Source organism: Hemiscyllium ocellatum, chromosome 9 (genome assembly GCF_020745735.1).
Source record: "Hemiscyllium ocellatum isolate sHemOce1 chromosome 9, sHemOce1.pat.X.cur, whole genome shotgun sequence".
Taxonomy (NCBI): Eukaryota; Metazoa; Chordata; class Chondrichthyes; order Orectolobiformes; family Hemiscylliidae; genus Hemiscyllium; species Hemiscyllium ocellatum.
In genome coordinates this window covers 58,620,052-58,645,533 of record NC_083409.1, presented here as the reverse complement: position 1 = coordinate 58,645,533, position 25,482 = coordinate 58,620,052, and the positions used below count along the sequence as shown (strand labels likewise).

The window sequence follows — 25,482 nt, the reverse complement described above, 5'->3', positions numbered from 1 at the left end:
CCTGAGTTCATCTGCCTTCCCTGTTAGGCCCCTTGCATTGAAATAAATGCAGTTCAATTTATTAGTCCTACCTTGTCCCTACTTGCCCTGACTGTTTGACTTGCTTGTGTTCTCAACTATACCAGTCTCAGATTGATCTTTTTCCTCACTATCTCCCTGGGTCCCACCCCTCACCTTACCAGTTTAAATCCTCCCGATTTCCCTGCGCGAATATTAGTCCCCTTCCAATTTAGGTACAATCCATCCTTCTTGTACAGGTCATTTCTACCCCTAAAGAGATTCTAATGATCCAAAAATGTGAATCCTTCTCCCATTCACCAGCTCCTCAGCCATACATTCATCTGCTCTGTCCTTCTTGCCCTCACTAGCTCGTAGTACTGGTAGTAATCCAGATATTACTACTCTTGAGGACCTCCTTTTCAAATTCCTGCCTAACCCTCTGTAATCCCTCAGAATCTCAAACTTTTCCCTTCCTATGTCATTGGTTCCAATGTGGACAATGATCTCTTGCTGGCCCCTTTTCCCCGTGAGAACATTCTGCACCCTCTGAGACATCCTTGATCCTGGCATCATGAAAGCAACTCACCATTCTACTTTTTCACTGCTGGCCACGGACCTCGGACTACAGAATCCCTGAACAAAAATGGAAGCCGACACACACCTCATTGCATTAGAGCCAGTCTCAATACCAGAAACTTGGCTGTTCGTGCTACGTTCCCCTGTGAATCCATCACCTCCTACATTTTCCAAAGCACACCTGTTTGAAATGGGGATATCCACAAAAGATTCCTCCATTAGCTGCCTACCTCGCTGATCTTTCCTGGAGTTAACCCATCTATGTGACTGTATCTGAGACTTTCCCTCCTTCACATAAACTGGCATCCATCACATACTGTTGCTGCTGCAAATTCTTCATTGCTTCTAACTGTCTCTCCAACTGATCCATTCGATCTGATAAGATTCGTAGCCAACAGCATTTATGGCAGATATAATCCGCAGTAACCCTTAAACTCTCTTTAAACTCCCACATCTGACAAGTAGTACATATCACTGCAAAGGCCATTTTGCTCCTTCACAATCTACAGACCCAGACAATAACACCATCTTATTCCTCCACAAACACTATCCCAGGTTAAATTAATAGTTATGGTTTATATTTTAAGTTTAATCAAGAGACATATCTCCAAAAACATATAATCAAGAAAGAACCCACTCTACTTACTACTGCAGCCTTTCTGTTGGACACACTTAAAACGATTAACTTATCTGATTCTGTGATATGAATTTCACCTAAACAGGTTCCTCCAAGATTAGTTGTGAATTTCACTGTTTGTTAATTTTCCCAGACGAACTCCGATGTCCAGCGATACATGAATTCAAACAGCAAAAAGAGTAACTGTGCAGGTTCTCTCTCTCTCTCTCTTCCCCCCTGCACTAGCCTCACCATGTGCTTCCTTAGTCTGTTCTTCTCCCTTTTAAAACTGCTGTTGTTTTGATTTTCTTTTTCCAAAGTTCCAAAACAATGCAACAGCATAAGAGACAGTAATTGCTGCTCCTGGAATTCGAGGAAATCACCTCGAGCACCTAAAACACCTCAAAAAACAAGGAGCAGCTGTTACAGCTAGAAATTTTTCCTGTCCTCCATCTCGGATTACCCAGCTCAATGCACTACATCCCCATTACTCAAGAGAAAGTCAGGACTGCAGATGCTGGAGATCAGAGCTTAAAAATGTGTTGCTGGAAAAGCACAGCAGGTCAGGCAGCATCAAGGGAACAGGAGAATCGATGTTTCGGACATAAGCCCTTCTTCAAGCCTGAAGAATGACTTATGCCCGAATCGTCGATTCTCCTGTTCCCTTGATGCTGCCTGACCTGCTGCGCTTTTCCAGCAACACATTTTTAAAACCCCATTATTCAGCAATCTGAACTCATACGTACCTTTAAGATGTTCCATTTCACCCTCACATACTTACCATTGCTGCAAGGCCTTACATATACACTTCATAGCTGAATGTATGTGAAAACGATGTCAGGCACATTCCTGATGAATGGCTTATTCTCAAAGCATTAATTCTCCTGCTCCTCGGATGCTGCCTGACCTGCTGTGCTTTTCCAATGCCACCCTTTTCGATTTTACCTTAATGCATAGTGATTCATAATGATAGCAATTCATAATCATGAATTTGTGCAGGATAAGGTTGCATATGATAGGAGGGAATTGTGGGAACCAGTGGAGGAGAGGCACTACTGCATCTTCTGAGAACCATGGAGGTATGGACAATGCTCCACATTCAAGGGCCTGTTGCAATTGAGCTCAGATTGAGAGTTAATCCTGAATCTTATCAAATGTCAGTTCATCCTCAACCAATACGTCACACAAATCGCAAGCTGCTGATAGAAAGCAGAATGTTTGTGGACATACTATGTAAAATTCCCTCCCTAATCTCAAACAACCCTTTCAACAGTTCAGTGCTGTTGCAAGAGACTCAGATTTCAATGGTACTAATTTCAGTTTTACGCAAAATTCTATAGGATGGCTATTGTGGAAAATAGAACTTTGGCACACAGCTGCATTAAATAGGTTTTTCTTAAGTTTTGGAACTGTATCTTATCATATCAGGTCCAATAGAATTTAATGTGAAAATCAGAGGCCTGCAATGGCAAGTGAGCCACTCCTCAAACAAAAAAAAGTGACATACTTCTCTAAGTACTGAAATATTTAGCTTCACACCAGAATTGCCACTGGAGTGTCCAAGTTCACCTTACTGGATTCTTGTCCCCAATCATATTGGCGTATTCCCAGCTCATGGTATTAAAGAGTGTAATTCTCTTGTATGTAAATGAAGCCACTAAGATACCTTGTCATGATGTCTGTCCTGTTAGTTCCAATATTGACTCTTTATACCTTCTGATGATTGACATACACAGTCATAGAGTCACAGAGACATACAGCATGGAAACAGACCCTTTCGTCCAACTCGTTCATACTGACCAGATATCCTCACCTAATCTAGTCTTATTAAACAGCATTTGGCCCATATCCTCTGAACCCTTCCTATTTATATACCCATCTAGATGTCTTTTAAATGCATCACTACCTGCTCTGGTAGATCATTCCATACACGCACCATCCTCGGTGTGAAAACATCACCCCTTTCATCGTAAGCATAGGCCCTCTCATTCTGGATCCTCCCCATCCCAGGGAAAAGACCTTGTCTATTTACCCTATCCATGCCCCTCATGATTTTATAAACCTCTACAAGGTCACCCCTCTGCCTCCAATGCTTCAAGGAAAATAGCCCCAGCCTATTTAGCCCCTTCCTGTAGCTCAAATCCTCCAACCCTGGCAGCATCCTTGTAAATCTTTTCTGAACCCTTTCAAGTTTCACAACATCCTTCCAATAGGAAGAAGACCAGAATTGCACATAATATTGTGTTTTAAGACATCCAGCTCCTCCTCCTCTGTAATATGGACATTTTAAGGTGTAATTGTCGAAATGTCATGTGATGTAATTCACTAAACAGGTATGATTAAGGAAAGGGCAATATAAAGTTGAACTACTGAATGCAAAGAATGTTTTCTAAACCAAAAAAGGAAGTGCATTACCTACATTGTATCAAAACATCTCATTGTTTTCCAATTACACTTGCATCATTACAGGGAAAATGACGCAGTTTTTCTGGGTGTTCTCATTTCCCACCCAAAAAAAAATTTCACAACAGCAACTTATATTAATAATGCTAGCACTGTGTAACATTAGTTAGATATTTGGAATGAACTTATAGCTTATCAATCTTACTTTAGTATTGGTTAACCATAGTAGCATTTAGTTGATTATCTGTATTCAGTATTTTGAATTGGAGATTAGTAGTTGCATATGCCTACATTCCGGATGTCTGAGCGTCTTTGCAATTCTCTGAAGGAGCCAGGAATGAGACAGGAAATGCGAGTCACTCTTTAAACAGATGCATGGTGTCTACTATCAGTCTGCAATGACGTCTTTTGGCTTCAGTGACACAATGAGGAACTCGGTAATGGTCTGGTCAGAGGAACAGTCAGTGTTTGTGCAATTGCAATCAATGCGCTCACATTTGGACTGCATTTTCCACCCCACATTGTTTCACTGACTGGTCTTCCTTTCATAGTTATTAGGAATCCAGGCATCCTGTTTTTGAATACAGAGTCATGACTACCTTTAACCTTTATTTCAACACGCAAATATTATTCTGATTTTACACCCAGACTGTCCCATTCTAACTAAAGTTAAACATTTAATGGTGCACAATCTTTATACATGAAAATTGTTGGGATATAACTTTTGTGTGGGGAAGGCCAAGCAGCATGTATGATTTTTATGTAAGTGATGTAGTTAACCACATTAATATGACATATCAATAGATTTTGAACACTTATGAACAAATAAAATGGAAAATAATTTTTCCTTAGAATGTACAATTATCAGTCTTCCTTCCCCTTTATGACTCCCACAGGATTGCAACACCTTTTTTTCTGAACAGGAACTGTTCAAACTAAGAAAAGAAGGATGTTCAATTTAAAAACTCATGGAAACATTTCTCATCAAAACAAAAGGCAGTCCAACACAGTACAAAATGTCCACATTGCTGTACCTGCTACATGTACCTTTTCTGTCTTATTGTAGAACTTTAAAGCACCAAACCTTTCCAGTTCACTTCAAACCAGCATATTATATATCAAAATACTGCTGAACTGTTTGAATGACTGAGTGAATTACTCCTATAAAACATCAGTTAATTAAATATATAAATTTAGATGTCAGTATAGGAGATATGGTGTTGTGAAGTTTGTGAAGACCAGTATGAAATCAGGAAGCTTTATTTGTGGTAAGTGTACGTAAGTCAAAGAACTTCGGTTCAAAGTTGACCTCAAGACTAAGGCATAGAGATTGTAAAGTAACAAGGAGCGAGAGAGATACCGCGTCATTTTGACTCAGAACACACTCATATTCATGTGGTTGGGCATGGTTTAATATTTAGCAGTCAGGGAAAGCAAGATGTGGCTACAACTCCGTTAGGTGAGGGGATCTCACCTGTAGAAAGTCTTAGCTTTTGCCATTATCCAATGTGTATGGGATACTTACTACCAGTGTGAATCAAAACCATACTGGTGCAGCCTTAACCAGAAGTCCTTAAAATAGTGAAAGTTACCCTCTGCCAGGGGTTAAGTATGTCTCCACGAGGCTAGAGAAGGGTGCAGAGGAACCTTTAGACACAATTCATACATGAATAAAGGGCACAGATAAAACTAAGAATGGAATTCTGTTGTGTGAGCTTAGGAAGCTAAGATATGATACACAAAACAAAACCTCAAAAGGAAATTATTTCTGGAAAGAACCTGAATGACGTACAATATGGAATAGGTCAAATAGGTTTGAAGTTTAAATAAATGCTGGAGAAATTCAGCAAGTCTGGCAGCATCTGTGGAGAGAAAAAGAGTTAACATTTTGAGTCAGATATGATTTTCTGCAAAGCCAGTCTGAAAAGTCATATCAAACTCAAAACATTAACTCTTGTTTCTTTCTTTACAGATGCTGTCAGCCCTGCTGAGTTTCTCCAAAATGCCCTGTGTTTGTTTCAGATTTAAAGCATCCACAATATTTAAACTTAAATCATAGAATCCTTACAGTGTGGAAGCAGGCCATTCGGCCAATTGAGTGCACGTCGACCTTCCAAAGAGCATCTCACACTCTCTCTCACACACACACCACTCTAACTTTCCTATGGCAAATCCACTTAGCTTGCATATCTTTGAACTATGGGAGGAAACCAGTGCGCCTGGAGGAAAACACCACGCAGACACAGGGAGAATGTGCAAACTCCACACAGTCACCTGAGGGTGGAATTGAATGTGTCCTTGGCACTGAGAGACACTAGTGCAAACCACTGAGCCACCATACTACCTGAATGCATGACTGAAAGTGGTTGTGGGATGTGGGGAGGAGGGAGAAATTTCAGATCATGGGATATTGGCAAAATAACTGAGAAAGAAGGATTTGCTCCATGGGGATGGACTGCTCTTAAATTGCTTAAATCAGTGTTTTGATGAATAAATAACTAAGGTGATAGTTAGGACAATAAACAAAGGAGTAAATGTAGTCCGAATAAGGAGGAATTCATAAAATCTGAAGAGGAAAGTTGAGCTTTAGACCAAAATAGCCATTTGGATGAAATCCATATTGTTAGTACCTACACATCTTCAATCTGCAGCATCTTTGTTTATACCATTCAAGTTGTCTATCTTTATGTGAATGTTTACTGAATTCAGATATAACTGAATACATCTGAATTTTTTTACTGTTTTTCTCTAACATGGTCTTAATCACTAATGCCCTGTTACCATTATGAAAAAGTATAAATTGACTATAATGACAGGATGGAGAAAGAGTGAAATAATCCAGTTTGGAAGACTGAAAAAAGAAAGCTATTTTAAAAGGTCAGAGCCTAATGCGGGGGGATTTGTGTGGTCTTTGTACATAAATCACAAAGTTAACATACTGATATAACAACCTATTTGGTCTCACTAAAATAAATGCTGAGAGATTTTGCTTTCCCCCTGGATGGAGAATCTTGCCTTATAAGGGCTTAGCAATTGAGGCAAGAAGAAAATTCTTTACACACAGCATCAAGAGATTTGAAATTTTCCACCCAGTGACAATGCAATGTTGCACAGGGCAGAAAAAATGGAATTCATGAAGAAGCTCAGACATGAATTTACTGAATGATGAAGCAGGTGTGAAAGGGCCCATGAAGGGCTGTTCTTATGTTTTAAACTACATCCCCTAGACCCCTGGACATTTATTCTGATGTGAATAGCCACTGAATTTTTGCTAGTAATCTTTACACTGTCACCTATTTAATCTGTACAAGCATATAATCTGCTTTTCCATAACATTATGCATTCAGTTAAACTGTAGCTGCATTTTTGACTATTATCTTTGATTTGTTGCTGTATAATCAACTGAAGTGCCATAACATTAAATGACATTTCAAAGTATCTACACTTATTCATCTGTCTCTTAGGGTGACAGGCAATTTAAAAACAGCATTGCACGAAGATTATAAAACATGGTTTCTTTATTCTACTAGTAATAAATCTTTATAGACAGTAACAATAAAGTTAACTCACAGGAATTAAGTATTTATAATAGACATTTGTTCAATCTTTCCAATCCATCAGGACACTGCTATGGAGTGTAACTCCGAAACTCTCACCAGCCAGGTAACAGAGATCACAGTGGAACTTACAGAAATTTCCAGTCAATCGCCCCAGAAATTTCCTTTTTAGCAGTTCTTTGATTTGGTTTTAGATTCACACATGAAGATTTTCACATAAAATCTGTATTAAGCGTTTATAAAAAAGAAGTGATCAACGAAAATGTAACCTATGCAAAATACAAACTAACCAGGACGTAAATAACAAAAAAAGTTTAAACTGCCTTTTTCTGAACACATTGCAGTCGGGCAATTTTGCATTCTTTATATCGCAAGCATAATCACATAGAAATAATTTCTTACCTTGTTGGAAGCCATCTCACTGACTGACCGGTAGGTCTGTATTGTCTCAAGTTGGTCCAAACACCAATCTAATTCTTCCAGAGTCTCCATGGCTAACTTTTGGTAGGATTCTTCTGTAAACAAGCACATAGGCATGTAGTCAGGGTTCAGCTGCTGCACAGTGTCCATATCGATATTAGTTGAGCAGCCCAAAGTCAGAGCACAGTGTTCCTTCATCACGCGTCCCCGGCTCGCTGTCTGGTTGCTGAATTAACGATATGTTGCAGTGTTCGTTGATTCAGGATGTCAGCAATTCATCAAACAAAATCTTTCTCCTAAATGCGACAAGGGAGCTACGAAATGATACCATAGAGTTCCCTACTGCTTGTCTTGCTCGGTGGTGGTTTCCCAAAGAAGACGTCACATTTACAACATAAAATTAGTCATAGCGTTGTTTACTTTTGGAGTGAAACTATGGCTAGCAATTCTCGTTACGGTGTAATTACTTTTTGAGAAAAGTTTGTCAGCTTAACTTCAACACATAACTGTTTCAAGGAAAACTACTTTTAAGAGGTCTAGCAAACTAGGCAAAAATGCATTTCGAGACACCAAATCAGCTCGCCACTTGTGAGACGGATTTTCCACAATTTCATGAGTAGAATAATACGATCCTTAGATAAATTCACACAAGGGAGTCCCCCCTTCTCAGTGAGTGCCAAATTACGTTTTTTTTTCATTAATGTGTTTGTAGTTATACAAAGTTTAACTGAACGGAAATGGCAAAAAACTTCGGGACCCAGCCAAAATCAGGCAGAAACCCTGGACTGGATTTTCATACCTGAGCTGAAAATGGGTTGCTGGAAAAGCGCAGCAGGTCAGGCAGCATCCAAGGAGCACGAGAATCGACGTTTCGGGCATGAGCCCTTCTTCAGGAAGGGCTTATGCCCGAAACGTCGATTCTCTTGCTCCTTGGATGCTGCCTGACCTGCTGCGCTTTTCCAGCAACACATTTTCAGCTCTGATCTCCAGCATCTGCAGACCTCACTTTCTCCTGGATTTTCATACTACAAGATAGCAATCCATTCGACCAGTCAATAAAAATACACTGCAGAATCACAACGAATTCTTGGATTAGGGTAATCTAAACTTGATACAACAGTCACACTTATTTAAACTATCCAAGGATTGAATACAATTCAAAGTGGGGTTATTATTGCAACAGGATTTAAAGAAACAAACATTTCTAGAACTCAGAAAACAATCTCCATCCTGTTGATTCAAGAATACAGTAAATTATGAAGTTGTGTTCATTGTAAGTTCAAAAACAAAACACTACAGATGCTGGAAATCTGAAATAAGAACAGAAAATGCTACAGAAACAATGCAAGTTAAGAAGCATCTATGGAGACAAAAACAAAGTTAAGGATTTACATCCACTTCTAAATTTGAAACCCTACTATACTCCAAGATTTACTGCAGAAATTCACCAAGGCTTCTTATGCAGCAGCTTCCAAATGCAAGACCACTGCTATCTGGTTGGATAAGAGTAACAAATATATGGCAACAGTAACACCTGCAAGTTTCCTGCTGAGCCATTTACCTTCCTAATATATGGCTGTTGTTTCAGTGTCTCATGGTCAAAATCCTGGAACTTGGAGTCAGAAATGAACAGTATGGAAACAGACCCTTTGGTCCAAGCCATCCATGCTGACCAGATATCCCAACCCAATCTAGTCCCACCTGCCAGCACCCGGCCCATATCCCTTCAAACCCTTCCTATTCACATACCCATCCAAATGCCACTTAAAAGTTGCAATTGTACCAGCCTCCACCACATCCTCTGGCAGCTCATTCTGTACACGTACCACCGTCTGCGTGAAAAAGTTGCCCCTTAGGTCTCTTTTATATCTTTCCCAACACACCCGAAACCTATGCCCTCTAGTTCTGGACTCCCCCACCCCAGGGAAAAGACTTGGTCTATTTATCCTATCCATGCCTCTCATAACTTTGTAAATCTCTATAAGATCACCCCTCAGCCTCCGACACTCCAGGGAAAACAGCCCCAGCCTGTTCAGCCTCTTAGGGGTAAATGTAGGGGTATGGGTGGGTTGCGCTTCGGCGGGTCGGTGTGGACTTGTCGGGCCGAAGGGCCTGTTTCCACACTGTAAGTAATCTAATCTAATACTAAACCCTTCCAACCCTGGCAACATGCTTGTAAATCTTTTCTGAACCCTTTCAAGTTTCACTTCACAACATCTTTCCGATAGGATGGAGACCAGAATTGCACGCAATATTCCAACAGTTGCCTAACCAATGTCCTGTACAGCTGCAACATGACCTCCCAACTCCTGAACTCAATACTCATTCCAAACACCACCTTCACTATCCTATCTACTTGCGACTCCACTTTCAAGAAGATATGAGCCCGCACTCCAAGGTCTCTTTGTTCAGCAACACTCCCCAGGGTCTTACCATTAAGTGTATAAATCCTGCTAAGATTTGCTTTCCCAAAATGTAGCACCTCACATTTATTGGAATTAAACTCCATCTGCCACTTCTCAGCCCATTGGCCCATCTGATCAAGATCCTATTGCAATCTGAGGTAACCTTCTTTGCTGTCCACTACACCTCCAATTTTAGTGTCATCTGCAAACTTACTAACTATACTTCTTATGTTCGCATCCAAATCAATTATGTAAATGATGAAAAGTAGAGGACCCAGCACTGATCCTTGTGGCACTCCACTGGTCACAGGCCTCCAGTCTGAAGAACTACCCTCCACCACCACCCTCTGTCTTCCATCTTTGAGCTAGTTCTCTATCCAAATGGCTAGTTCGCCCGGTATTCCATGAGATCTAACCTAGCTAATCAGTGTCCCATGGAGAACCTTGTCGAATGCCTTACTGAAGTCCATATAAATCATATCTACCACTCTGCCCTCATCAATCCTCTTTGTTACTTTCTCAAAATACTCAATCAAGTTTATGAGACATGATTTCCCACGCACAAAGCCATGTTGACTATTCCTAAACAGTCGACTCTGGATTAGTGGTGCTGGAAGAGCACAGCAGTTCAAGCTTGCACCTTGGATGCTGCCTGAACTGCTGTGCTCTTCCAGCACCACTAATCTAGAATCTGGTTTCCAGCATCTGCAGTCATTGTTTTTATCTCTCTAATCAGTTGACATCAGGCTCACTTTTATATAGTTCCCTGGCATATCCTCATCACTCCTCTTAAAGAATGGCACCATGTTAGCCAACCTCCAGTCTTCTGGCACATCACCTGTGAGTATCGATGATACAAATATCTCAGTAAGAGGCCCAGCAATCATTTCCCTAGCTTCCCACAGAGTTCTAGTGTACACCTGATCAGGTCCTGGAGATCTATTCACTTTTGTGCATTTCAAGGCATCCAGCACTTCCTCCTCTGGAATATGGACATTTTTCAAGATGTCACCATCTAGTTTCCTACATTTTATATCTTCCATGTCTCTTTCCACAGTAAATACTGATGCAAATTATTCGTTTAGTATCTCCCCCATTGTGTGCTGCTCCACAAAAAGGTTGTTTTGCTGATCTTCCAGGGGACCTATTCTCTCCCCAGTTACCTGTTACTCCTTAATGTATTTGTAAAAACCCTTTGGATTCTCCTTAACTCTATTTGCCAAAGCTATCTCATGTCACCTTTTTGCCGTCCTGATTTCCCTCCTAAGTATACTCGTACTTCCTCTCTACTCTTCTAAGGATTCACTCGATCTATCCTGTCTATACCTTACATATGCTTCCTTCTTTTTCTTAACCAAACCCTCAATTTCTTTAGTCATCCAGCATTCACTATACCTACCAGCCTTCCCTTTCACCACAACAGGACTGTACTTTCTCTCTATTCTTATTCTCTCATTTCTGAAGGCTTCCCATTTTCCAGCCGAACATCTGCCTCCAGCCAGCTATTAAAAGTTCTTGCGTAATACTGTCAAAATTGGCCTTTCTCCAATTTAGAACTTCAACTTTTAGATCTGGTCTATCCTTTTCCATCACTAGTTTAAATCTAATGGAATTATGGTCGCTGGCCCCAAAGTGCTCCCCCACTGACACCTCAGTCACCTGCTCTGCCTTATTTCCTAAGAGTAGGTCAAGTTTTGCACCTTCTCTAGTAGGTACATCCACATACTGAATCAGAAAATTGTCTTGTACACACTTCAGAAATTCTTCTCCATCTAAACCTTTAACACTATGGCAGTCCCAGTCTATGTTTGGAAAGTTAAAATCCCCTACCATAGCCACCCTATTATTCTTACAGATAGCTGAGATCTTCTTACAAATTTGTTTCTCAACTTCCCTCTGGCTATTAGGGGGTCTGCAATACAACCTCATTAAGGTGTATCCTCCCTCAGCACAATTGAAATGCTATCCCTTTGCAAAAATGCCACTCCCCCTCCTCTCTTGCCTCCCTTTCTATCCTTCCTGTAGCATCTGTATCCTGGAACATTAAGCTGCAGTCCTGCCCATTTCTGAGCCATGTTTCTGTAATTGCTATGATATCCCAGCACCATGTGCCTGACCACGCCCCGTGTTTATCTGCCCTCCCTGTTAGGCCCCTTACATTGAAAGAAATGCAGTTTAATTTATTAGTTCTACCTTATCCCTGCCTGCCCCGATTGTTTGACTCGCTTCTGTTCTCAACTGGAGCAGTCTCAGATTGATCTTTTTCCTCACTATCTCCCTGGGTCCCACCCCCTACCCCCATCTTACTAGTTTAAATCCTCCCAAGCATCTCTAGCAAATCTCCCTGCCTGTATATTAGTCCCCTTCCAATTTTGGTACAATCCGTCCTTCTTGTACAGGTCACTTCTACCCCAAAACAGCTTTGAATGATCTAAAAACGTGAATCCTTCTCCCATACACCAGCTCCTCAGCCATGCATTCATCTGCTCTATCCTCCAACTCCTGTGCTCCTAATGGAAATGTGGGTCTATCTATAGATGCAAAATGCCTATGGTGCTGTGGTACCAAATTTGGCCAGTCAAATAGAGAGTATAAAAAGGACTCCAATACTAAGTGAATTGTGGTTAGAGAGTGTACAAACATGAGAGTGCAATAGCACATAGAGTCAGATTAGAGAAAAAAATTAAATTACTGCATTAAAGTCTAAGTGGATGCAGCAATGATAATGAAATGGGATAAACTGACTGCACAAACTAAAATAATGGCAGCCATTACAGAGACACTGTTGCAAAATGACCAAAGTTGGAAACTGAATTAACAAGAGTATTTTGTACAAATACGGTGAAAGAAAAAGGAATTGCAGCAACTATTTGAATTAAGGATGTGTTTTGTGCAGGAATAAGAAATTACTTGACTGGGAAGATCAAGATATAGAATTTATCTAACTGGAAATAAGAAATAGCAAAGGAAAGAAGTCAAAGAGTCATTGAGATATAGAGCACGGAAGCAGACCGTTCGGTCCAACTCGTACATGCCAATCAAATATCTCAATTCAATCTCGTCCCACCTGTTAGCACCTGGCCCATATCCCCCCAAATCCTTCTTGTTCATAAACCCATCCAGATGCCTTTTAAATATTGCAATTGTACTCGCGTCCACCACTTCCTCTGGCAACTCGTTCCATACACGCACCACCCTCTGCATGAAAAAAATTGCCCCTTAGGTCTCTTTTATATCTTTCCCCTCTCACCCTAAAACAATGCCCTCTAGTTCTGGTCTCCCCTTGCCTATTTATCCTATCCATGCCCCTCATAATTTTATAAACCTCTATAATGTCACCCCTCTGCCTCCGACGCTCCAGGGAAAAAACAGCCCCAGCCTATTCAACCTCTCCCAAGAGCTCAAATTCTCCGAACCTGGCAACGTCCTTGGAAATCTTTTCTGAACTCTGTCAAGTTTCACAACATCGTTCTGATAGGAAGGAGACCAGAATTGAATGCAATATTCCAACAGTGGCCTAGTCAATGTCCTGTACAGCCGCAACATGACCTCCCAACTCCTGTGCTCAATAAGTCACTGCTGGAAGTTGTTCATAAGTCGCTTAACAGTAGCTACACTGCAAAACAACGTGCAAATCAATAAATAATATTGTTTGTTCTAATGGATATGCAATGATTTTGGGTGATTTTAATATTTTTGTGGATCAGAGGATGAATTTGAGGGTGAATATGTGGATGTACTTGGAGCACTTTCTTAGACAATATATTTAGAAGGAACAAAGGGCATTCTGGCTATGTTTGCAGATGATACAAATGTAGGTGGAGGGACAGGTAGCACTGGGGAGGTGGGGGAGGGTGGAGGCTGCAGAATGACCTAGACAGATTAGGAGCATGGGCAAAAGGTGGCACATGGAATACAACATGGGAAAGTGTGAGGTCACTTTGCACTTTGGTATTCAGAATAGAGGCATAGACTATTTTCTAAATGGGGAGAAAATTCAGAAATCGGAAGTGCAAAGGGACTTGGGAATTCTAGTCCAGGATTCTCTTAAGTTAACTTGCAGCTTGAATCAATAGTTAGGAAGGCAAATGCAATATTGGCATTTATTTCAAAAGAAATATAAAAGCAGGATGTTCTTCTGAGGCTTTATAAGTCTCTGGTAAGACCACATTTAGGGTACTGAGTGTAATTTTGGGCCCCATTCCTCAGAATGGATGTATCAGTCCAGAGGAGGTTCGTGAGAAGGATTCCAGGAATGAAAGGCTTAACATATGTGGAATGTTTGAGGACTCTGGGTCTATAGCCTATGGAGTTTAAAAGGATGAGGGGGTATTTAATTGAAATTTACAGAATATTGAAAGGCCTGGATAGAGTGGACATTGGGAAGATGTTTCCATTAGCAGGAGAGACTAGGACCCAAGGGAACAGCCTTAGTGTAAAGGGAAGACCCTTTAGAACAGAAATAAGAATACATTTCTTCAGCTAGAAAGTGGTGAATATATGGACTTCACTGCCACAGAAGGCTGTCGTGGCCAGGTCATTGAGTATATTTAAGACAAATATAGATTGGCTCTTGATTGTTAAGGGGATCAAAGTTTCAGGGAGAAGGTGGGAGAATGGGGTTGAAAACTTGATTGAATGGTGGAGCAGATGCAATGAGCCTAATTTCTGTCCTTATGTCTTATGGTCTTCTGACCCAGCTCACAGCCAACTAATTTACAGCTGGAAGTGAGTAATGAAACAGGATTTATAAAGATCTTAGAATAAATGATCCTCAAGTAAATAATGATCATAGCACAATAGAATTTCACATTCAATTTGAGGGTAAGAAATGTGGAGCTGAAACTTGTGTCTTGAACTTAAATGAAGATAATTATAAAGGAATGATGACAAATTTGGCTACAATGGGCTGTCAAAGTAGTTTAAAAAGTGCAAAGGAAACATTTGAGAAGATATTATATCACATAAAAATATATTCTGTCAAGAAAAAAAGCCTATGAGAAAGATCCTGTATTCATATCTAAATACAGAAAGTAAGGAAAGCACCAAATTTGAAGAACAGACATACAACGCTGAAAAAAAAAACAGGTGATAGATTAGCGAAATTTTCTAAACTGGCAGAAGATCATCAAATTATCAAGAATGCAAAACTTGACCAGATATTTATGTTTTAGTTTCTTTAACTCAAAATAAAACAGTTGTGAAATAAGAGTTGGTGAAATCATGGTAAACATTTCAATTTGGAGAACTGTCCATGTAACATCATATTGTCATTGAATGTCAGTTCAGATGTCAAAATGAAACCCATTGAGGTGTCAGGTTGCAATTTCTAGCAGTTCTCAGAGCAGATGAAAAGCTTTTGTTGAGAAGGATAGGGATATAAAGTCTGGAACTGTTCCAGGTATAGATCTTCTCTGTTCCAAGGGAAATGTTGGGGAGTAGAAATATATTTTCCACAGAAAAGGACAATTTTGCTTGAGTTGTCTTAACTGCTGAAAGGGTTTGGATACTGGAATCTTTGGAATTGTGTGTTGGCTGGACAATCGCAACCTGAGGAAAAGGGGAATGTAATAAACATATCTAGAATCGGAGGAGTTGGTGTTGGACTCGGGTGGACAAAGTTAAAAATCTCAACACCAGGTTATAGGCCAGCAGGTTTATTTGGAAGTATGAGCTTTCCAAGCACTGCTTCTTCATCAGGTGGTTGTGAAGCTGCACCATAAGGCACAGTATTTATAACAAAAGATTACAGTAATACAATGATACATTGAACAAACCTAGATTGTTAAGTATTTCATCTTTTAGAATGTATTTGTTGGTTTCAGACCCTCTCATATGCACACACATACATCTCCCACACCCATGCATGCACCCTTTCACAGGGTTATGTCCCATCACACTGACACATACTTCACCAAGCTTGCACACATGCGAGCATACACTCTCTCACCTGCACTCACACACACTCTCACTGTGCCTCTCTCCCTCCTGCTCACGCACACACATACATATAGGTTTTTAGGGTGAACTTGTTTTTGCAGAATTCTATTTGCAGATACATTCTATTTTGCTCAAAAAATGCAGAACCTAAAAGCAATCAATGCAGGCATTGAATCCATATACTGTAATATTTGTAAATTCCACTTTGGAAATAGAACCAGTCTGATTCAAGAATGGCCTGACTCACACCATTAAGGCATTGTCTGAGCTGAGATATTTTAAAACCTTATCTTGAGAATGTGACATAAAAGTACTTCTGGGATTTACATATGAAAGAACCAAAACCAGCAAATCCATTCTAAGAGATGAAAGGCTGCTATAAACTCGGTGTCTTATCGTCCTGCTTCACAATCACCTGAGGAAGAAGCAGCGCTTTGAAAGCTAGTACTTTCAAGTAAACCTGTTGGATTATAACCTCGAGTGTGATTTTTAACTACATATCGAGAAGGCAAAGTGGGAGTGGAGTGGTTGGTGAAAGACATTGGATATTTTGACTTGGCAGAGCAAGGAGTGATTGAACCAAATGGAAAGCTGAAACACTTAGACTGCCTTTTGATATGAGATACCTTGAGCACAAGTAATTTATCTTTTGACAAGATCTGGATAGTATCCAGTCTTGGGCTATCAAAAGGCAATTAACATGCACTTCACACAAATGCCAAACAATGACCGTCTTCAGCAAGAGACAATCTAAGCATCATTCCTTGATATTCAATAGTGTTACCATCACTTAAACCCCCACTATAGACATCCTTGATATTACCATTGAACAGAACCTCAATTTCATTCACGACATAAAGATCGAGGCTACATAAGCATATGAGAGGGTAGGAATACTGGGCCAAAAACAATCACTTTCTGACTCCTCAAAGCTTGTCCACCATCTACAAGGCATGATGCAGCACTCCCTGCTTGCCTGGACAAGTGCAGTTCCAACACTACTCATGAAGCTTGACACCACCCAGGACAAGCAGAGTCAAAAGTACGGTGCTGGAAAAGCACAGCAGGACAGGCAGCATCCGAGGTGCAGGAGAGTCGACATTTTGAGCCTACTTGATTGGCACCAAAAATCACAAGCATCCACTCCCTCCCCCATTAAAGCTCAATAGCAGCAGTGTACTACTACAAGAAGAACTGCCGAAATTCACCAAAGATCCTGAGACAGCACCTTCCAAATCCATGACCACTTCCATCTACGAGAACAAGAGCTTCAGATACATAGGACACCACCTGAAAGTTCTCCTTGAAACTACTCACCATCCTGGTTTGGAAATATATCACCATTACTTCACTTGGTCAAAATCCAGGAATTCCCTCCCTAATAGCACTGTGGGTCAACATATAGCACATGGATTGCAACATTTCAAGGCTGTCATCACTACCTTCTCAAGGGTATCTAGGAACCGACAATAAACACTGCCCAGCAAGCAGCACTCATGTCCGAGTAAATAAAAAGAACTTTCAGGTTTTAAACGGTGCAGCCTATGACAATAAATTTGGGCAAATTGGATGAGATATCCAGCAAGGCCCTTCTCAATGTTGAAACCAAATAGATGCAATTTTAACCATGTCCCAGACCTTGAGACAAATTTCTTGCTAGTGGGTGGCGATAGGCCTAAAGTCACAGAGATGTACAGCATGGAAACAGACCCTTGTTCCAACCTGTCCATGCTGACCAGATATCCTAAACTAATCTAGTCCCATTTCCCAGCACTTGGCCATATCCCTCTAAATCCTTACTATTCATATACCCATCCAGATGCTTTTTAAATGTTGTAATTGTACCAGCCACCATCACTTCCTCAGCTCATTCCATACATGCACTACCCTCTGGATGAAAATGTTGCCCCTTAGGTCACTTTTATATCTTTCCCCACTCCCTCTAAACCTATGCCTTCTAGTTCTGGACTCTCCCAGGGATTTAATGGAGATTAAAGTCTATTAACATAAGCTATTATATAATTTCACCTCATTAATATTAATAAATTTCAGTTTCCCATTCTCCCACACAAGTGATAGAAACAAGACTCCAATAAATTCCTACATAAAAGTTAGAACGGGTATCTGGCAAGTTAACTCGTCACTTGCCCTTTCACATCTCCATTTTGGACACACCGCACCAGCAACTCAGGGTACACTCCATGAGCCATGACCATATGCACCCCAAATCCATGGTTATTGGCATCTGATATGTACCAGAGTCGCTGCACCTTATGGAACATGTGTGATCCACGAACAGTATGTTTCTACACTTTAATGCTGCAGTTTGATGTAGATCAGCACTTCATTCATTGCAATGCTACTGCAAGCACACCGTGTTTGGACAGGCAAACAGCTCATGAATTGGACCAAACTGCCTCTCAAAGCTGCTCACTTGCTCTTAGAGCTCACTCACTTTACACCTGTTTGGATGTTTATAGCATTGGCTTGGCCTAGTGTAGCCTCTTTGCTCTTTTCCTCCTCAATCAGAGTTAACAGACTCTCAGTACTTTTGTTTGACCTTGCTCCTTAATTCAGACACACAGCCAGACAGCTTGTCAGGCTTCTCAGCAGCGACCATCAAAGGGGATCATGTTGCTGTATAGCACCATGCTTTGTCAATGTCCCATCTATACACTGTGCCAGAAGCATATGTGATAAACACACTGCAGGTGCTTCAATCAATTGGACATGTCTCAAAGTCTAAAAGGAGCAGTCCTCAGTCAAATCAAGGAAGGTACCATTCACTCAGAGATATTTAGAAAATTACAACATCAAGCAAAATCTACATGGTCTTGTGAAAGGGAAATCAAATCTTGTTTGACAAAACTACTGGCTTTTTTGAGGATGAAAACACCCAGGGTTGTTAGAGGAAAACTGAGTACATGTTGTGCATTTGGATTTCTGCAAAGCAATTGAGAAGGTGTCTATATAATCTAAGAGTTCATGGTATTGGGGATAGTAGATTAGCATGAATAGACTATTACCTAGTCAACTGGAAACAAAGTCATTTTCAGTTAGTAAAGTAGTGGAATGAAGGTTTGAGCAGGTATCAGTATTAGGGAGCCTCAACTATTTACAATCTATATTAATGACTTAGACTAAAAGACAGAATGTTTCCTCACTGAATTTGATGGTGATGCAAAGCTAAGCAGGAGAGAAATTTGACAGGAGGAAATAAATTGATTAAGTGAGCAGGCAAAAGTTTGGCAGATAATCTGGGAAAATATGAAGTTGTTTACTTTGATGGAGAAAGAAGCAAAGTAGGCTATTATGTAAATTAAGCATGGTTGTTATGGTGTAAAATGATTTGGGTGTCATTAATACATGAACCAGAAAATGTTAGCATGCGGCTACATCAAACAATTAAGTAGGCAAAAGAAATAATTGTACAAAAGTAGGAAAGTCTTGCTACAATCATACAAGGTATTGATCAGAGTATGCTGTAGAATGTTAGTCTCCTTAATTTCAGAGGGATATACTTGCATTGGAGGCAGTTCAAAGAAGGTTCACTGGTTGATTCCTGAGCTGAAGGGGTGGTCTTACAAGGGAAGTTTGAGCAGGTTGGCCCTGTTGCCATTAGGATTTAGAATAATGAGAGGGAATTTCATGGAAAAATGTAGCACTTTGAGGGGACTCGATAGTGTGAATAGTGAAAAAATGGTTCCTATCATGCTGGAATCCAGTATTATGGGTAATGGTTTTAAAATAAGTGTATTTATGATGAATGGGCGAGGAAATTGAGAGTTTCTCCTCTCCGAGGCTGGTTAATTTTTGGAATTTGCTATGCCAGAGAGCAATGGAGGCTAGGTCATTGAGTACACAGGCTCAGTTAGAGTTTTTTTTTAATAAAATCTACAAGGATAATGTGGCTTCAGGGTAGATGGGGAGAGTTCAGGTCAGAAAGTAGAGTTAAGGCCACAATCAGATCAGCCATGACCATGCTGAATGACTGAGCAATCACAAGGAGTGAAATGGCCTCCTTGTTTTCCAATTTCTTATGTTCTTATGTGAATGTGTTCAATCTTTTGTAAACCTTAATTACATTTCATGCAATTATTTGGTGATAGCACATCATAATGAGCTTAACACCTTAGGAGCTGAATTATCATTTCTAGATCCTGATCCCATTGTTAAGATGAAATGTAGGTCAGAAAACTATTTAAGGTTCTGGAGAGAGGTTATGTATGAGGTGGAGGTGGGTACTGTAGATGCTGGAGATTAGAGTGGTGCTGGAAAAGCACAGCAGGTCAGGCAGCATCCAAGGAGCAGGAAAAAAAGACATTTTGGGCAAAAGCCCTTCATCCCAAAATGTTGATTTTCCTGTTCCTCGGATGCTGCCTGACCTTATTAAAGAGGTGGTCAATTAAACGGCCACATCCAGGAGCTCTGTTCAATTAAAGAGAATGGGCAAACTTCCAAGTCTGGAGGGCTAATTGGAGGCTCTGCAGCAGTGGAAAACCTGCAGCCCTGCCAGGAAATGCAGGTTCTATGTCAGATGGGGTCCAAGAGTTACCTTTTGATGACCTTTGAATGTGTGAAATAAAAATGGGGCTACAACTGCCAGGCTGTTATCATTGAGGGCAAACTTCTCCATCCAATGCATAAGTCTTCAAGTAGAACCTCTGGTAATCATTGCTGATTGAGGGAAATAGGATGTGACCTTGCTGAGCTGCCAAAGGGGCCACTTCTCTTTCATGATTTGCCCAGTCTTATCGATGCACTTCACTGGCTGGAAAGTCCATTTGGTTTTAGGAATGTGTCCTAATACTTCAATGAGCTTACTTTGCTACATGCCATAAATGGTCATGTACTTGTCTCACCACCATTTCACTTAAAAATAAATTCCATGGAGTTGGGAAAGTGCACGAGAGTAACCTGACAGGATTTTACATTTTTTTGTCTTCTCTCTTCAGACCCCAGCTCCACTCACCCATGAAAATTCAGTTTCATAGTTTATTTATTTTCTCCACTGATACGAAATAATTTGCTACAAAACAAAAACATAAATTGCTGGAAGAATTCAGCAGGTCTGGCAGCATCTGTGGAGAGAAAGCAGAAATTGTTTTCTCTCCACAGATGCTGAAAGACCTGCTGAGATTTTGTTTTTGACATTCCAGCAACTGCAGTTCTTTGGTTTTTTTGTAAAATGGTTTATTAATTGTTCTTAGCCTTTTCTGTTTTTTCTACAGTACATCGTGTAATGTGTGCTCAAAAAGTTTTTTTTGCATGGCAACTTATCATCACACATGTACATCATATCTCTTGACAGCAGCAATGAATAATTCACTTGTCCTGATTCTGGTTGATTTTACCAAACTCAATTCTGGCTTAATTCTCCATAAGACTGCAACCACGCAAATAAAAAAGAATTTGGGATGATGAAGTACCAGCTACAGTATAAAAAGTCTTGATAACTGAAAAAAGTTAACTTAGCAACTTGCAAGTAAATCCATCCTTCTTTCATTGTAAATCAAGTTTCATTATACAGTAAAGAAAAACGTCCTTAATTATTACTGTCTCCATTAACTTTCTTTCAGACAAATAAAAAAAAAAGAGTTAGAGTGCACTTTCAATCTGGGTCTTTCCTTAGAAAACAGAATCTTGTTCTAGTTGATCTAATTATTAATGAGAGTCTAATTACTTACCCAAAATCTGAATAAGTGCCAATACAGTCTCTCAGTACTGAAGTCAAAGGCTATCATAGTAGCCATAGGAGACATGATATCTAGCAAAATCACTGAAAGAAAAGATCACTAAAATATCATGAGCTTATCTTACAGGAGAAAATGATAAGGGTGCATTTTGTTTTAAGAAAGGCCTGGTGATCTAATTACTTGGAATTTGAAATTTTTACACTTCTTTTGGTGCATCTTCCAATATGCAGAACAGAATGAAAAAGGATCCTGTAAATTTTCAGATATAAATTAAAGTGTATTTGCATTGTTTTACCAAAAACAGTATCTTCTGTTAGCAACAAGAAATTATTTATCATTGAAAAGAATCAGCTTCAATTTATTTTTCAGTGACAATTCAACGAAAGAGTGTCTCATTTTGACCACATGAAGCTTTATTTTATAATCAGCCATGACAATCTTGCAGATGTTAAAAAAAAGGCAAAGAAAATCAAAAGATTGTTGTGTGGATTGACTGGCCAGTTTCTTGCAAATTCCCAATTGCTGAAATCTTTGTCCAAATTCACTTTTAATGCCATGGACTCATTGTGATCATAAGTCTTCATAAAAAAATATTTAAATAAAAGCCTGATATAATTCCTTGGCTTTTGAGTCAGCATAATACATTTTCATTCACAACACTGAATAGATTTACTGATAAGGTGATTGGTGGCAAAACCTGGAATCATTTAAGAAATAATTGCATGCTACAATAACAGCAAACTATTAGGCTTCCAAACTGAATGAATCAAGATGTGCCAAAAGCCCTTGGTATTCCACAAGTATTTTGTTTCATTGTAATTCTTATAGATAACCTGCATTATAGTTATTGACAGTAAAGCACATGATACCAGTTCCAGTAAAAGCCTTTGGGTATACTATTCTGGAATGTCAAGCCAGTTAGGCAAAAGTGAGGACTGCAGATGCTGGAAATTAGAGTCGAGATTGGAGTTGGGCTGAAAAACAACTGCAGGTCAGGCAGCATCCGAGGAGCAGGAAAATCAACGTTTCGGGCAAAAGCCCTTCATCAGGAATGTTAACCTACCCACTCTCACTTCACACAACATCACCTTCACTATTTGACATTATATAAAATGTATGAACTTAGTGCTGTCTCATTTGTTTTCTACCTCTACAGTGTCTAAAGGTAGTTTCCTACCTCTATAGCCAGTTTGACAGATGTTTATAACATCTAAGCAATCTTTGGAAGGACTATTAACAGTTTACCAACTGTCAACTCCAAAAATTCCATTTTTGTCAGTCTCACATGTTGATATTTAGCCTGCAGAAACCTGTGATCCACTTTTATACTGTCTGCATAACTCTTACAATGAAAAGCTGCCAATAATCCCTGGGAGAGATGTGTCCAATACAGTGACCCATCCAGACCCATCCCTCAGAGCTCAGATTCCATGAAGTAGTAGTCCTCTAACTCCAAGATAAGCCAACACAAATAGATGTGGTGACAAAAAATAGTCAACTATAGGTTCAGCTTGGTATTTCCCAGCAGATTTATCTCATATTGCAAGAACATAAGCAAGCTTCGTGGAAGTATCTTCATGTTACTCAATTTTTACTGTTTCATCTTTGTTCATTTTATCCATTCTTCCTCTTCTTATCGAGATGAAACACAGCAAAAACAGATCAACTATGAACTTCTACCAGTGTTTTGCCATCATATCAGCACCATCAGCAATATTCATTCTCTCAACACTCAGTCAGTAGCATTTCAATGTCCATCAAGGAGAAAACCAATGGGCAGGAAAGCAAAGATACATGGCTAATACATAGAAAGAGACTGAAACATTCAAGACACATGGACTGGATTTTCTGTCTTGGGTAAAGAAACACAAGGCAGGACTGTTTGCATCTGGGGGAAATACATACCCCATGTACAAAGACAGGTTCTTCACCTATTTAATGCGATAGATGGATAGTGAAGATGGAAATCCAGTGGCAAGGGAAGGTAAGAAAGAGAGGGGGCAATTCAATGTTTAACTAAAAGGTAGTTTCGTCAGCCAAGCCATCGCTTTTGGTCCTGGGATGGGGTGTGGGGATAGCGGTATAGAGGAACCCCTCTAAAGGGCAGCTTGTGGCTACTCCTGCTGCCGTGCCAGCAGGTAAGGTCTCCAGCCCTGATGGGACCACTTGCCATTGGGTACCTGCCACCAAGTGCCTAAATTAGCCCTGCTGGAATGAGAACTTAGAGACAACTAAGAACTCATGTTAATCTACTTTAAATTCACCTTCATTAGGCCCTTTGTGAATGTGTTGCTGGTCAAAGCACAGCAGGCCAGGCAGCATCTCAGGAATAGAGAATTCTCTATTCCTGAGATGCTGCCTGGCCTGCTGTGCTTTGACCAGCAACACATTTGCAGCTGTGATCTCCAGCATCTGCAGACCTCATTTTTTACTCGAAGATTTTAGGCCCTTTGTGAGCCTAATTGCCTACCTTTAATGTGCAAGCAGGTCTCAAATGACAGAAATAATTTGGAAATTGAATGGAGTCAAATTACTTGCTCATTGGCTGGCAGGATAACCTTTGGTCCAATCTTGCTCTAATTAGACTGAAAATCCAGCACTGTTTATGCAGGAAAAATGGAATGGAGGAATTTACATTTTTCAACAAAGAATTAGGTGAAAAGCAGCTCAAGACTTAGGTTTAAAAGAAATAGCATCAGAACAGCAGACTACTTTAAGATTTATCTCTGATATTTCTGATAGTAATCATTAATATTCCGATTATTAGAGCAGGGAGGTCAATTGTAGATGTACAAAACTTTGGTTAGGCCACAACTGTGTGCAGTGCTGGTCACAGTACTATAGGAAGGCTGAGACTTCACTAGAATGGGTGTAGAGGAGGTTCACCAGGAGGTTGCCTGCGATGGAGCACTTTAGCTACACAGAGGAGTTGGATCAGCACAAGTTTTTTTTTGGGAACAGAGAGGGTTGAGGGGGACCTGTTAAAAGTATATATGATTATGCACATCAACCAACCTCATCTACTGCATCTGTTGTTCCCGATGTTGTCTCCTCTATACCAGGGAAATCAAACGCAGACTCGGGGACCAGTTTGTGAAATATCTGCGCTCTGCATGTATTAATGAATATGACCATCCGGTTGCCATCCACTTCAATTCCCTTTCCTATATCCCCACTGACATGTCCATTCTTGGCCTCGTTCAGTATCAGAGTGAGGCCAAATGGAAACTGAAGGAACAAAACCTTATATTTTGCCTGGGAAGCTTACTACCCAAAGGCCTCAATATCGACTTCACCAGCCTTACCCCATGTCTAGTCCCACCCCTTCTCATCTCCCTGACCTGTTCTAACATGTCCACCTTCCTACTCATTTATCTGCTCCATCCTTCTCACTGACCAATCATAATAACCCCTACCTGCATTCACCTATCACCATCCCACGTACCCTTCCCCAGTCCCACCCACCTCCCTCTATAAACGTCTGGGTTCCCTCCTCCAGCCCAGTCCTGACAAAGAGTTTCAGCTTTAAACCTTTACTTTCCTACACCTCAATACGCAGTGACCTGCTGTGTTCTTCCAGCTTCACATCTATTGATTCTGACTTCCAGTATCTGTAGTCCTTACTTTCTCCAAGATTATGACCGATGCGGACAAAGTGGATAGAATGCTGCGGCTCCCCTTGATTGAAGAGTCAATAATAAAAGGGTACACTGAAGGCAAAAGGCAATTGGTTTGCAGGGAACTTGAGGAAAAGTCTTTTCATGCAGAGGGTGGTGGATGTCTAGAATGCACTATCTGGCAGGGTAGCACAGACAGGTAACCACACAAACTGCAAGAAACAGTTGGTTGTGTCCTTGAGATGTCATGAC

General features: G+C 40.3%; 1 protein-coding gene across 4 annotated transcripts in view; it reads right to left on the bottom strand.

Moving 5' to 3' along the window:
• pde4ba (phosphodiesterase 4B, cAMP-specific a) overlaps nt 1-25,482 on the bottom strand; it is a 197,560-nt gene that overhangs the window by 62,773 nt on the left and 109,305 nt on the right. For all 4 annotated transcript variants that reach the window (XM_060830384.1, XM_060830386.1, XM_060830387.1 and 1 more), the window contains one exon: nt 7,555-7,667. In XM_060830384.1, coding sequence (XP_060686367.1) covers nt 7,555-7,667 — 113 coding nt within the window. The remainder of the gene's footprint in view (nt 1-7,554; nt 7,668-25,482) is intronic.